This window comes from Xyrauchen texanus, chromosome 15, assembly GCF_025860055.1.
Source record: "Xyrauchen texanus isolate HMW12.3.18 chromosome 15, RBS_HiC_50CHRs, whole genome shotgun sequence".
In the NCBI taxonomy this organism is placed as follows: Eukaryota; Metazoa; Chordata; class Actinopteri; order Cypriniformes; family Catostomidae; genus Xyrauchen; species Xyrauchen texanus.
In genome coordinates this window covers 28,214,594-28,230,710 of record NC_068290.1, presented here as the reverse complement: position 1 = coordinate 28,230,710, position 16,117 = coordinate 28,214,594, and the positions used below count along the sequence as shown (strand labels likewise).

The window sequence follows — 16,117 nt, the reverse complement described above, 5'->3', positions numbered from 1 at the left end:
ACTGCTCCGTCCACTGGATTGGGTCTGGAGCCCCCTTTTTAGTGAGATAAGTCAGGCACAAATAATTAGCACTGATAATTAGGCACAAACCTCCTGTAATATCCAGCCAGCTCGGGGAGGTCATAATCACCACAATTGTCAATTTGGGGACCCACCTGCCCATGGCTCAAGTGGAACCCCAGATACCGTACTTCCAACCAAACAATCGCGCACTTCATGGGGTTTGCTGTGAGCCCCGCCTGCCACAGCGATCTCAGGACCGCTCTCAGATGCTGCATGTGCTGCTGCAATCATTGTTATAAATGATAATATCATACAAGTAGGCAGCGGCGTAAGCTGTATGCGGTCTAAGGATTCGGTCCATGAGACGCACAAATGTAGCCGAGGCCCCAAACAAACCAACAAATTGGTGCAATTCAAACGGCGTGGAGAAGGCTGTGTTTTTTGCTTGAAATTGGCATCAAGGGGATCTGCCAATAACCCTTTGTCAAATCCAATGTCGGATAAAATCAAGCAGTACTCAACCGATCGAGCAACTCAATGCGGGGCATCGGGTATGCATCAAATTTAGAAAACGCGTTGACTTTTCTATAATCCACACAGAACCGTACGGACCCGTCGCTCTTAGGAACTAGAAGAACCAGTCTGGACCAATCGCTGTGGAATTCCTCTGTTGCCCCCATATCAAGCATCGCATCCAATTGTTGCCGAACCATTTTCTTTTTGTGCTAATGGCAAGCGATAGGGACGGATACGTACCACCACTCCCGGTTCGGTCTCAATGTGGTGCTGGATGAGGTTTGTACGACCCGGTAGAGGGGAGAACACGTCTGCAAATTCTTGTTGCAACTCAGCAACCCCTGCAAGCTGATACGGTGAGAAGTGTTCTCCGCAATTGACTTGAGTGTTATGATTAGGTTTTGCATTTACCTCTGGGCTGAGTTCGGAGCAAATTCTCCTGTGTTGTTGCCCCAGTATGTGGAGTTTTGTTCTAAGACCAAGAACGTACTGAATTTCATTCTTGCTATTTGAAGGTCACTCATCCCAAGTTTCGCGGATGACGTCAAGCACCCCGTGCAGGCACTGCCCATACATCAGCTCGAATGGAGAATCCCGTGGAGGCTTGCGGGACCTTTCTCACTGCAAATAACAGTGGTTGAGCCATTTATCCCAATTTCTAGCATCATAGTGCATGAACTTATGAATCATTCTTAAGGGTTTTATTAAATAGCTCCAACAGGCCATCTGTTTGTGGATGGTAAACGCTGGTGCGAATCGATTTAATACCCAATAGTTCATAAAGCTCACAGTGTACGTGAGGTTGTGCCCTGGTCGGTGACGATTTCTTTCGGAATCCCCACCTGAGAGATTTTTTCTAACAGTGCCTCCGCAACACTACGTGCTGAGATGTTGCTCAGAGGCACTGCTTCCAGATATCGCATTGCATAATCCACTAGGACTAAAGCAAAGTGATGTCTGCATGCTGACCACACTAATGGCCTGACGATGTCCATGCCAATTCTTTAGAAGGGGATCTCGATTAGCGGAAGAGGGTGTAATGGCGCATTTGGGGTGGCCGGTGGGTTCACCAGCTGACATCGCCACCAATAACGGGCTATTAAGTGGTTCAGTGTTTTTCTTTCCCCTAGGTGACCTGCCATTGGATTATAGTGAGCCGCCTGGAAAACCATTTCCCAGCGGCTCCGCGTTATTAAGAGCTGGGTTGCATCTTCCTTCATATCAGTGTCCTGCGTCACTCTATATAACCACTTGTTTATAATTGTAAAATAGGGATATGAAAGTGTGACATTTGGACATTTGAATTTGACAATCTTACTTGGTCAAAGGCGTGCTTAAGGGTTTCATCTCGTGACTGCTCCAGAGGGAAATCCCCTTTGGGAAATCCCCTGAGGTAGGGAGGGACAGCAGCTTCACATCATCATGACGTGGAGTTGATGAAGCCAGCCCCGGCTCCGCCTTCCCTGCCAGAGCATCGCACAGTTCACATTTCTAAATTCAGGCCAATTAGTCCCCAAAATCAGCGGATGGGTGAGGCGGGAACTAACCGCGGCCTCCATGTTTTGTTCCCTGAAATGTTATCGACAGTCACCACAGGGTAGTTGTGAATTATCCCCACGCACACACTTCAACCTCACCATTTTAGCTGTGCCCATTGCCTCAGGTTGACCAAAGCATTGGTGGATGGTGGTTTGATTACAACCGGTGTCCACCAAAGCTTGGTGAGTAACCCCCTTGATTCTTACCGGTATTCGGTACGCTCCAGCTCGGTCGGGGGCAGCCTGCGGGGTGTCAGGGATCTTTTCCACCGTCCCCAGCTCCATCAAGAGGCATTGATCCTGGAAGTGCCCCGGATCCCTGCAACTCCATCAGGCCGGCCCAGATGCGACACCCACACTTGCGTCGGCAGACACTTCCACCTGAGGGGGAGAGCGACAGGGCACTGTAGAGTGGGGTACTGGCCATGGTGGCAGAGCTCGCCTCCTGGGGGCAGGAACGGGGGCGACGAATAGGGCAGCTTCATCCAGCGACGGCGGGTGGTGGCACTGGACTCACTTTGCCATTCCCTTTGGCAGATGAAGGATTAGCTGCTCCAGTACCACCTGATCAACTACTCCCATGAATTTGCGGTTCCCGCCAGCAGCCATTTCCGGCATGAGTCTTGGAGCTGTTGGGAGAAGGCAAACGGGCGGTCGGACCACCCCAGCTTCAGGGACCGGAAGAGCTGCTGTTACTGTTCCGGATTCCAACCCACCCGCTGTAGGATGGCCTTTTTCAGGTCGGCATAGGCCAGGAGGTTAGCCGGCGGCAATTGTTGAGCAGCAAGCTGGGATTCCCCGGACAGGAGTGGAAGGAGCAACCCACTAGTCACGCGGCCAGCTCCAGATCTCAGCGGTATGCTCTAATAATTCGAGGAAAGCCTCCGCATCGTCTTCTGCCCCCATATTCAGGAGCGTGGGTGTGGGCAGGGGGCTGTGATTGTCCAGGGTCACGGCCGGGGTTCTCTCCTGGCCGAGAAGGCTCTGGATCGCATGCCGTTCCTCTGCTTGAGCTTGTATGATCTCAAAGAATCGGTGATCCTGGTCCTGGCGCAGCTCAAGCAGGGGTTGTTGGTGGCTCTGATGTAGGCCAGTGAAGGACTGGTGGACCTCGGCCAACTGGGAGGACTCAATGGAGCGTACATCCAGATCCCGGGTTTCAGCACCAGTGTAATAACTCCACATTCGGAAATGGAAGGGAGGAGACAGAGCAATGATGCAGTCAAGTAAGGCTCTTGAGAAATACTCTTCTCAGAGCTTTTCTCAGTTCAATCAGATTAGTGTCTCACAAACTTCGTCAACATAAACTTCATAGACTTCAGCTTCACAGTAGATATAAACTTCAACATAGACTCTTCAGCTTCACAATAAACATTTAATAAGACACGCGGTGGCGTTTTTATGCCGCTCTCCCCATGCTCATGCCGCTCTCAAATAGCTTATTAAGATGGATCCTGGCTTGATCCTGTAAAATTGGCTAATTATAGACCGATTTAAAATCTTCCATTTATGTCAAAAATACTCGAAAAGGTAGTGTCTTCTCAACTATTTCATATATACTATTTCAGGATTTAGGCCCCATCAAAGTACAGAGACTGCACTTATCAGAGATACAAATTACTTGCTCTTATCATCAGATTTTTCTTCTAGTACTTTTAGATCTTTGTGCAGCTTTCGACACCGTAGATTTCAACATTCTCTTGAATAGGCTTGAGAATTATGTTGGCATTTGTGGACTTGCATTAGCATGGTATAGGTCCTATTCAGCGGACCACTACCACTTTGTCAGATCACTCAAAAGTTAAGTATGGAGAGCCACAGGGATTAGTTTTAGGGTCTTCTCCCTATATATGCTTCCCCTAGGAGCTATTATCAGGAATTGTGAAATAAGTTTCCACTGTTCGGCCGACAATCACAAACATTATATTTCTTCGAAACCCGACGAAATTTCACAATTCTCCAAATTAGCAGAGTGTATCAATGAAATAAATTACGACAAAACAGAGGTATTATTGGACAAAAACCTCATATAAAATATAATATGACTCTTGATGTATGTACCGTTACATCATCTTCTACAGTTATATTTGATACCAATCTATCCTTTTAAAATCAAGTTATGAGACATGTTCTCTGTTGCTAATGCCATAAAACTAATTAATGCGTTCATGACCTCAAGACTAGATTATTGTAATGCATTACTGGGAGGATGTCCTGCAAGTTCAACAAATAAACATCAATTGGTTCAAAATGCAGCAGAGTGCTGACAAGAACCAAGAAATATGATCATATTAGCCCCATTTTATCATTGTTACATTGGCTACCTGTTACATTTCTTATTAATTTTAAAATTTTGTTACCTACGTACAAAGCTTTGAATGGTCTAGCTCCTCAGTACTCAAGTAACCTTCCACGCTACATTCCTTCACTTTCATTTTGATCGCAAAATTCTGGCCTGTTAATAGTTCCTAGAATATCAAAATCAACAAAAGGAGGTTCATTCATTCAGATTCATATCCCAAAGTTACCAGAGCCTGCCAGATCCACCTCCGTTCCTACTCGTGTCAGACTCCACTGCTATGTGTCTGAGTGATGACAACTAAAAGCCGGTGCCAGCCAGACATCACTTCTGTCTATTACGATGGACTTCAGGAGATGAATTGATGCCAACTCAAACCATAACATATGGGATACTGCCTTGGGATACTTCATATGCCACTGACTGCACCTTGGACCTAAAAATAGACCTCACCGAAATTACTTGCTGGTCGAACTGCGATGCACCTCACTGATCTCTGCCTGAGTCACCTTGGTCTAATGATGGACTACACTCCTAAAATGGAATACGTAGACTTTCAATTATTTTCCAACAAAAGCCTTCATCAGACAATGCATCAATGTGAACTTCTGCAGTTAATCCAGGCTGAACTTCAAAAACATTAGTCATTTATCTTACAGTTTATACCAAATCTTTGTATAAACACTAGCCCTTAACACTTAGTTAGTTAAAGGCCCTATGCTCGATTCCAAGCCATGGCGACTTGATGGATGAACAATCTGTAGGAAGATCGATCATGTGCCAGTTGGATAAGTTGGGCCAAGGTCTTCTCCGTTGTTGTCTTGATAGTGTCGAGCCATCGGGTTGCTGGTCTTCCTCTTCTTCTTGTTCCTTCAATGTGTCCCATCATAACGTCCTCCTCCAGTGAGTGATCTGTTCGTACGATGTGTCCAAATTAGGCAAGTCGTAGTTTGGTGATCCTTGCTTCGAGAGAAATGTCCGGTTTGATTTGCTCCAATATAGATTTGTTTGTCCATCTGGCTGTCCATGGTATCGACAGGATTCTTCTCCAGCACCACATTTCGAAGATGTCGATTCTTTTCTGTTCTTGTTTCTTGACTGTCCAGCTCTGGGAAGATGAGACTGTGAACGAGTCGTGTCTTTGTGGGCAGAGAAATATCCTTCGATTTGAAAATTCGGTCCAGTGATTTCATCGTTGATTTTCCCATGGCTATTCTTCGTTTCAATTCTTCGAGTGTCGTTGCCTTCGTGTTGATCATTGATCCAAGTAGGCTGAAGTCGTTGATAACCTCAATTTCATCTCCATCCAGGTCAAGGGTTCGTCAAACGTACGCACTTAGTATACCAATTTTAAACCATCACCTGCACTGCACATAGATGACTAATATTGGCATTATATTCATGCTATTAGCCAGAGGGGAACTGGCCCCCACAGTAAGCCTGGTTTCTCTCAAGGTTATTTTTCTCCATTAACCAACATCTTATGTTTGAGTTTTGTGTTCCTTGCCACAGTCACCTTCAGCTTGCTCACTGGTGTTCTAAAAACAATGATGAATTAATTATTTTTATACACAATTTACAATCCTATTTATTCAAACTACACAATGATGACTTTATAGATATTACAGTTTTCATTTTCTGTTAAATGTATGATTTTCTGTAAAACTGCTTTGAAACGATGCGTGTTGTGAATAGCGATATACAAATAAAAATTAAGACTAGAAAAGGAATCAAATCTACTCTAATAGTCTCAAGTGCCCATTCACTCATGTGCCATTTGAAATTAACACAAAAACACCTTTTTGGCCATATTTGGTCCTAAATGAAGGCCTTAAGGCTCTCAAAAGGCAGAAAATGGCTCTAAAGTCAGATTCATACCTATTGTAATGGAACTCTCACCTAAACTTTTAAGTAGAAGCTTAGGGGTTCAGGGGCAAAGATCAATGCCATCAAAGGCTCAAGAGCTGCACTAAAAGAAACTTTAGGATTAAGCTAGGGGTACAAAGGACAGTATGCCCTGCTGTCATTGAAGAGAGGTTTCACAGCTCAGGAGTCTTCATTTCCTACCCTTTCCTTCTCCCTGAAATCTGTTAATGATTTCTGTGACTGCTTTGTTAAGTGAGAGCAGAGAGTTTGGAGGGAGTTGGGCGGCTCTGCATGCCGTCACGTTCTCCAGACGGAGCTGCTTAACTGCGGTCTGGAGCAGTCCAGTGGAATGCCCTTGGAGCTCTGCTCAACACAGAGCAGGGGTAGTTAGAGAGGAGGGGAAAAGAGCTCTGCTTAGATGGTTTAGGCACCATGCAGGCAGTATGAGCCATGGAAGAGCCTCTAATGAAAGCAGTGCACCACTTTGATTCTCTGGTTTACTGGAGCCAGATCTCTGCTGTGGCACTGAGCGAGCACTGTGGTGGCAGTCACCCAATGGGTCCTCTTTGAAAAGGGATTTAAAAGTTAACATGAAATCAAAATTGACCCAATTTTTACATTCTTAAAAGGAATGTTCTGGGTTCAATTCTAGTTAAGCTCAATCAACAGCATTTGTGGCAATGTTTATTACCACAAAATTAAATTTATATTTTCTTAAAAAAAAAAAAAAAAAAGCTTTTACTGTGAGACACTTGCAATTCAAGTGAATGGGGCCAATTTTTGGAGGGTTTAAAAACGCAGAAATGTCAAGCTTATAATTTTATAAAAGCTCTTTTTAAAACTTGTGTATTATTTGAGTAAAGTTGTTTAAATCATTGTTTTTAATAGTCATTTTAGCGTTTACGGTGTCACATCATCATGGCAACAAAGTACACTCACTGAGCACTTTATTAGGAACACCTGTAACCCTTCTTATTCATATGATTATCTAATCATTCAATCTCGTGGCAGGAGAGCAATGCATACATTCATGCAAATACGAGTCAGGAGCATCAGTTAATGTTCACATCAACCATCACTATGGGGAAAATTGTGATCTCTGATTTTGACCGTAGTGTTACTGTTGGTGCCAGACGGGCTGGTTTGCAGTTCTGCTGACAGAAACAACTTGTTGATGAGGTCAATGGAGAATGCCCAGAGTGGTTTGAGCTGACAGAATGGCAATGGTAACTCAGATAACCGCTCTGTACAATTGCAGTGAGCATAATAGCATCTCAGAATGCACAACATATCAAACCTTGACGTGGATGGGCTACAACAGCAGAAGACCACGTCAGGCACTTTATTAGGACCATAGTGTTCCTAATATTGTGCTCAGAGAGTGTAACTTTACACCGAAAAGTTAGTAAGCAATTTTATCACACTAAATATCCATGTTAACAGGCATATTTTTATTTCTTGTGGATATACTTTTTGAAGTAGTATTTTAACGTTTACATATTGGCCCAATCCATTTCCATTGTTAGTGCCTCACTGTGAACTAGATTTTTGCTTTTTGTTTTTTAAAGAAAAGGAGGGGCGAAAATAATTTGTGGTAATCTACACTATGCCACAAATGCCATGACTGAGCTTGTATTGAACCCTGAATATTCCTTTAAAACATATTTGTAACAAGTTTGAGGAAGGAGTGGGACAGCTGTCCAGGTACTACAGCTTTTATTTAAGTGTTCAGCTTTACAAATAAGGCACAGGCTTTCTAGCCACACAAATAGACCAGGCTTTTCAGCTTCACTAGTGGCTTCACCAATGTAGGTGTTGTACAGCATTTACCAAGACACACCAGTCACTGGTTTCTCCTGTCGCTCTCTCTCCACCTCACTGGCGTTCTCGGCGGCCTTTTCAAGCCCATCTCCTCAGGTGTTATGTATCATTAAATCACCAGGTGATGGCCCTTACCACTTCCTCTCTCCCCAGCGACAGACACATGACCACGTCCCGCTCCAGAATGTTCCTGGTCTTTCTGTGCACAAGTAATCGGTGCACTTAATTCCCCCCAAAAACAATCTTTCATCAAACTGTAATAATTTGCTCCAGCTTTGAAACAACTTTTCTTGTAGGCTGATGTTACATTGTCCATGAGCACAGATGTGCATGATCAGGTTAAAAAAAAAAAAGCAAGTAAATAAATAGCTATTTAGGCATGGTTTAGGCAGGTTTTAGGTCATTCTAAAATCTTGCCAATAGTTAAAAGTAATTTAATGTTATTGTAATGAATTTACAGCAATAAATCTCAAATAACAATAGATTTAGAAAAAATAACGGAATACTGTTGCACTTAGAAATATGTCACATTGAGGAAGTAAAATGGACTGTGAAAGCCATTTCATGTTGACTTTATGTTTATACACCAGAACTCTGGATTTCTGAACTATGGCTCGATACCAACCACAACATTTGAATTAATGCTGATATATGGACATCATTTCTACCACAGAGGCATAAGGTAACAAGACAACCAAAACTTATCTTTAGAAAACAGTTTATTTTATCTTAAAATGTTTTTACACTCAGTATGACAATGTGCTTGCACAGTACTTACAGTGGAGTGGGGTGAGACTCCCATTTATACATAAAAAAAGATCCAAAGTCTTTCTACAGAGAAAGAAAAAAGGAAAAAAGAAAAGATAATGACACCCCCACCATTAAAACCCAACCCAACATACAGAGCAGTGGGAGAGTTTGGAATCCTGCTTACCGTAGGAACACCGGAGCCACGCTGACGGGAATGAGGACTCTGATCTATTCACGTCCATCTAATCCCATTTTCCGGTTTGGTATAATTACACATATGTACACAAGAAATCGTGGACCCCCACAGTCCTTTCACAAAGTCTCTGCTAATGGTCTCAAAAACTAACTCTCAATATATTCACATATAAAGCAATATAATACATGTTTTGGAAACAGATTTAATGCAGGTTAATAAAGTGGGATGAGTTGATTAATAGCGAGAGCTTATGGGACAGTAAACCTGATCAATCCTTACATGAGGGCCACAGAAATAAGCTACAAATTTCCTGGAGGGCTTCACATATGCCATTCCGACATGAATAAAAATGCTAAAGTAAAAACAGTGTGAAAGACCTTAATAAAATATCGTTGCTACATAACCTCCCCCCCAAGGCAAGAGGAAAAAAGGGACAAGAGAAAATGGGGTTAGATTACATACCTGCACACTTCCACGTAATTATATTCCATAGTCTAAAAATCATAAAAACAATGTTGAGCATAACACTTGGCCAGTGAGTCCAAGAAGACGACAACCAGTTATGTGGGTAGTTGGACACATGTATAGGTTCACTTCTGAGACATTACAAAATCCTTAGCATCTGTCTGAACTGCAAAGCCAGAAGTTCATGGCATTCCTTCATCATCCTCGACTAATATCAATGAAGATCTGGAAATTTATGCAGAGCAGCCAAACTTACAAAAGCCCTTGGTAACACAACTACAGTAACAGCGTGAGGTGGCAGGGGAAAAGGATTATAATGGTCCACTTATTCTTTTGTCTTTCTTCACAAGTCATCTCACAAAGAACTATAATCTATAATAGAGTTGAAGATTATTTGCCTTGTCAAGGTGATGAGACTGAATGCATTGCCTTTAAGGTAATTTTGAGAAGACAGTGTTAAAGAGACTAAAAAGATCATGAAATCTGGGAAGAAGTCTGTGTAGCACCCTCGGTGTGTCCTCTGCACTTCAAACCGCAGCAGTTTCCTGTTTGCCTGTGGGCATTAAGGACATGGTAAGAAAGTAATTGGAACAAACAGTTTGCTCTGGAGCCATCCTGCCAGATGCGCCAACAAATGTTCAGGCCAGCCACTCAGAGCCGGTGGTGTCAGTTGAAAAAGAGTTGCCAGGAGGTTCCTGGGTTTGCTTGAGCCTAGTTAGTCCAGCTCTGTGTCTTCCTTGGGCCGGTACACAGAGCCAAACTTCTGCATGTACTTCTTGATGTACTCCTTGGTCTTATGTTTGACGTTCTCGTTACATTCAAGATCTTCAGGGTTATTGCAAGACTTCAGTTCCTTGTTCATTACCCCGTGAGTCAGCTGCGAGTAGACAGGCAGACACACACACAAATACAGGATTAGAGAGGTAAACACAAATCAGTTGTTAGCATGAGGTCACTGCAACGGTAATGAGGTCATAATGAAAGTCTTCAGTGAATTAACTGTTTATACAAGGGATTTGTCCAGGTCTGAGTTTGTTTGGTCTTCAAACAAACATTTTTCATTTTATACACACACACACACACACTACACACACACACACACACACACGGCCAAAAGTTTGGAATAATGTACAGATTTTGCTATTATTGAAGGAAATTGGTACTTTTATTTCACCAAAGTTGCATTCATCGGATCACAATGTATAGTCAGGATATTAATAAACGAACAAAATTACCATTACAATTTCAAAAAAATTCCTTACGAACCAGCAAAATATGTACATTATTCCAAACTTTGGCCGCCAGTGTGTGTGTGCTCGTAATATAAATTACACACTGACCAGCCACAACATTAAAACCACCTGCCTAATATTGTGTAGGTCCCCATCGTGCTGCCAAAACAGCACCAGTCTTCATCTATTCTTCTCACGAGTCACATGACCATTCTGATTAAATTCTTGAGACTGTTGTGGGTGAAAATCCCAGGAGATCAACAGTTACAGAAATACTCAAACCAGCCCACCTGGCACAAACAATCATGCCACGGTCCAAATCACTAAGATCACATTTTTTCCCCATTCTGATGGTTGATGTGAACATTAACTGAAGCTCTTCACCAGTATCTGTGTGATGTTATGCACTGCAGCCACATGATTGGCTAATTAGATAATCGCATGGATGATTGTTGGTGCCAGATGGGCTGGTTTGAGTATTTCTGTAACTGCTGATCTTCTGGGATTTCCACACACAACAGTCTCTAGAATTTACTCAGAATGGTGCCAAAAACAAAAAACATGCAGTGAGCAGCATTTCTGCAGATGGAATCACCTTGTTAATGACAGGTCAACAGAGAATGGCCAGACAGTGCAGTTCAGCAACTCAGATAACCACTCTGTACAATTGTGGTGAGAAGAACAGTATCTCAGAATGCTATTCTGAGATGCGGGTTAGCACTGTTTTGGCGGCACGAGGGGATCTACACAATATTAGGCAGGTGTTTTTAATGTTGTGGCTTATCGGTGTACACACAAACACACACAAGCATTACCTTCCTAGCAAGATGTTTGAAGTCATCTGTGTTACTGATACGGCCCAGCTTGCAATCTGGTTTGCGGTATGGATTAAGGCATTGCACAATAAACTGTGACATCTGAAAAGATAAGAATGATAAATTGACAGGTTAAATGAGCCAGACCTGCATGAGCTACTGCTATAATAATTCGGTACAAATCAAGAGGGAATCTCAAACTCACCTCCTTGCGGAAGACATCTTTGCTTTTTTTGGCTAGCTCACTGGATGTGTCCGCCTCAGCTGTCTTTGTAGAGAACTGTGGAAATGGGTCAAACAAAAAGCCATGGTGTGAAAATTCACATAAAAAAAATTGACAGTTTATTTGATGCCATATTCTAAAATTGATCTAATCTGGAGATCGTTTTATTATTGTCCAACCAGTGCAAAATATTATTAACAGATTAAATCCTACATTGAACAACCTTAAACATGCTGCAATTCTAAGAGTCCTTAGGCAGCTCATATGCTATGAATGAGATGAAAATTATGTTGAATCAATGCTAAGATTGTCATTACTCATTGTCCCACAGCTGCAAAAAGAAATAAAAGGCCAAACCAGTGTACATCAAAGGAAATGCTAAAATACTGACAACAGGCAATAAGTGTTTTGTAACAATATCTGTAAAATGTTCTGTAGTTAATTCATAGTAAAGATATTTTGAAGTCTAAGAAGAAAGAGGAAAAACCATTGCTGAAAAGACAAGAGATTTTGCACAGTTCTAATCCAAAACAAAAAAAACCACACATAAATTAATGCAGTTTTAACAGCTGGGATTGATTAGCATCAAAGAGAGCCAGAAAAAAAAACATTACAGAAAGCCTAAGAAAGAAAAGGATGAGGGGAGATGAAAGAAAAATAAAAAAGGAAAGAAAGAGAATAAAGAGGGAAAGAAAAAAGAAATAAGAAAAGAGAGAGAGAGAAAAGCAGGAGGAAAGAAAGAAAAAGAAAAAAAGAGAAGAAACAAATATAGCAAAGTAATGAAGGAAAGGAAAGAAACAGCAGGCAAATCTGAGTGAACACACACACACCCACCCCAAGTGTTTTTCTCTTAACTCCAAATAGCTTTTCTCTATGTGGATGCACCCCAGCTGTGAATCAATCTATGCTGCAACATCTTCATTTATCAATTATCCTTGGCCAATCACAGGCTCAACAGCCTTGGCCAAAAGTATTGGCAGTGACATAAATTGTGTGTTTTGCAAAGTTTTCTGCTTCAGTTGTTGTGTTGATTCACATTGTTTCAAGATTATTGAGATTAGTATCTAGACATCTTTTCACTAATCATATATGCAGCACCTGGGAAAGTGTGAACGAGTACTAGTCAGGTGAAATCACTATCATTCTGATTGGATTATAAGAGCAAACTGATTGCTATAAAAGGAGGGAAGAAGTACTTCCAATCATTTTTCTTGTTCGCAATGTTACCTCTAAATAAAGACGTGCAGTCATCATCGCTTTGCATCAAAATGGCCTCGCATGCAAGGAAATTGCTGCAAAGAATATTGCACCTGAAAGAACCATTTACCGGATCATCAAGAACTTCAAGGAGAGAGGTTCAACTGCAGTAAAGGCTTCAGGACATCCCAGAGTGTCCAGCAAGTGCCAGGACAGTCTCCTACTGAGGAGTCAGCTACGGAATCGTGTCACCACCAGTGCAGAGTTTGCTCAATATTGGCAGCAGGTTGGTGTGAGTGCATCTGCACGCACAGTGAGGCAAAAGAACTATGGACAATGGCCTGGTGTCAAGAAGGGCAGCAAAGAAGCCACTTCTCTCCAAGAAAAACATCAAGGACAGGCTGAAATTCTGCAAGGAATTACAAGGATTGGACAGCAGAAGACTGATGCACATTTATTTTCTCTGATGAAGAACCCTTCCGACTGTTTGGGACATCTGGAAAATCAATAGTCCGGAGAAGAAAAGGTGAACGCTACCGTGAGTCCCGTGTCGTGCCAACAGTGAAGCATCCTGAAACCATCCATGTGTGGGGTTGCTTTTCATCCAAGGGAGTGGGCTCTCTCACGATTCTGCCCAAAAACACTGCCATGAATAAAGAATGGTATCAAAACGTCCTGCAAGAGCAACTTCTCCCAATGATCCAGGAGCAATTTGGTGATGATCCGTGCATTTTTCAGCATGATGGAACACCATGTCACAAGGCAAGAGTGATAATGAAGTATCTCAGAGATCATTACATTTAAATTTTTGATCTGTGGCCAGACATCTCCCTGGATCTTAATCCCATAGACAAGCAGAACCCACAAATTGTGATCAACTCAGAGCACTAATATGGCAAGAATGTATCGCCGTCAGTCAGGATATGGTCCAGAAGCTGATATCCAGCATGCCAAAGTGAATTGCAGAGGGTATGAAGAACAATTGTCAACACTGTAAATACTGACTCTTTGCATAAATGTAATGTTTTTGCCAATAAAAGCCTTCAAACTCATGAAACGCTTATCATTGTTTTCCAGTATACTATTGAAACACGTGAAAATATAAATCTACAGTTACTGAAGCAGCAAACCTTGCAAAACACAACATTTGTGTCACTGCCAATACTTTTGGCCACGGCTGTAAAGTACATATGTGCACTAATGTGAACTCTAAAGAGCTTGCGGCACCTTCACAACTAAATTCAAATGTATTTTATTGTATACTCAAACAACAATCTGAATGAGATGGTGACAAGGAAAATTCAATATGCATTTTAAAGGGCCAGTCAACTTATAAACTCAACAAAAAAAAGAAACGTCCCTTTATCAGAACAGTGTATTTTAAAGATAATTTTGTAAAAATCCAAATAACTTTACAGATCTTTATTGTAAAGGGATTAAACTTCCATGCTTGTTCAATGAACCATAAACAATTAATGAACATACACCTGTAGAATTGACATTAAGACACTGACAGCTTACAGATAGTAGGCAATTAAGGCCACAGCAGAGCCATATAGAGAGTTGCGACAACTCCATTGACTCCAATGGAACATTTTTTTTTTTTTTACAGCAACGGCGGCTCGTGGAGCCTCTCAATAGTTCCCGGAAGTAGCAGCAAACACATGCCGCGCCGTAGAGATGCAGCAGAACAAACCGTTTGCGACGCACTTTTAAAAGGTGAGACGTTTAAAGAATAATATTATCTTATTCTGAATATTATCAGTACATCTAAATAAAAATAACTTGTAAATGAAAACCTTATAGTTGAGTATTTCTCATTAAATTAGGAGATAAGGGATGTTATCGGATAACTAACAGATTAGGCAAGGATTGGAGCTGGATAAAGTTAGTAATCGAACACCCTATTAATTGTAAAATCTGTTCTCTTGATTCAGTTTCATCCATCGTTTAAAAAAAAGTAATATCGTAATATATTATTACAATTTAAAATAACTGTTTTCTATTTTAATGTATTTTAAAATGTAATTTACTCCTGTGATGCCAAGCTGAATTTTCAGCCTCATTACTTTTGAACGGCAGTTTATATACGAGTATGCTTAAGTTGTTTTAAAGCTGAATATATTGTGTATATGAATAAGTATTGTAAGAATTATACATTAGATATATAATATTTATAATACATAAATAATTATATTACTATATATAGAATTGTAAGAATTGTAAACAATAAGCTTCATTTCACTAAATTTTACATTTACGTAACTGCTGCTAATAGTTAATAGTTCATTGACCCATTGAGCGGTGCGAGCTGGAAATCACCTGTCACCAGCCTGTCTCTGTACTATCTGAAAAGTCATAAATATGACATTAGTTACCATGAGATTAGTGAAAACAATGAACATGAGGTAACATAAAAAGGCAACAGAAACCCTAGCCTGAAATAAGTTGAGGCAAATAACGGTAAGCGAACACTAATCCTCAAATATTAGCTGATTTGATCTTTAAAAAAATAACATCGCTGTAACAACATACTCATGCTACATACATGTCGGTGTGTTACATAAATATATAAAATAAATGCATTTATTGACTACTAATTACCAGAAATCGCAGTTCTGTCACTCTACTCTAACAGTTTGAAATGCCCGCCAAAGCACTTCCTGGAACTATCTGAAGTCTACGTGAACCACGTGACGATCAAGCATTTAGAACTTCCGTTGTCGCAACTCTCTCTCTATATGGCTCTGGGCCACAGTAATAAAAATTATTATTAGGACACTAAAGAGACCTTTCTACTGACTCTGAAAAACACCAAAAAAAAGATGCCCAGAGCCCCTGCTCATCTGCGTGAACGTGCATTAGGCATGCTGCATGGAGGCATGAGGACTGCAGATGTGGCCAGGCAATAAATTGCAATGTCTGTACTTTGAGATGCCTGAGACAGCACTACAGGGAGACAGGAAGGACAGCTGATCATCCTCGCAGTAGCATACATTCACAGGATCGGTACATCCGAATATCACACCTGCGGGACAGGTACAGGATGGCAACAACTCCCTGAGTTACAGCAGGAACGCACAATCCCTCCATCAGTACTCAAGACTGTCCGCAATGGGCTGAGAGAGGCTGGACTGAGGGCTTGTAGGCCTGTTGTAAGTCAGGTCCTTACCAGACATCACTGGCAATAACGTCG

At 41.6% G+C, this 16,117-nt stretch overlaps 1 protein-coding gene across 1 annotated transcript in view; it reads right to left on the bottom strand.

Moving 5' to 3' along the window:
* Nucleotides 1-8,751: 8,751 nt before the first annotated feature.
* setd2 (SET domain containing 2, histone lysine methyltransferase) overlaps nt 8,752-16,117 on the bottom strand; it is a 46,649-nt gene continuing 39,283 nt past the window's right edge. Inside the window, exons 21-23 of the mRNA XM_052144341.1 lie at nt 11,707-11,781; nt 11,502-11,603; nt 8,752-10,331 (exon numbers count right to left, since the gene is read on the bottom strand). Of these exons, the coding sequence (XP_052000301.1) occupies nt 10,170-10,331; nt 11,502-11,603; nt 11,707-11,781 (339 nt within the window). The 3' untranslated portion in view covers nt 8,752-10,169. The remainder of the gene's footprint in view (nt 10,332-11,501; nt 11,604-11,706; nt 11,782-16,117) is intronic.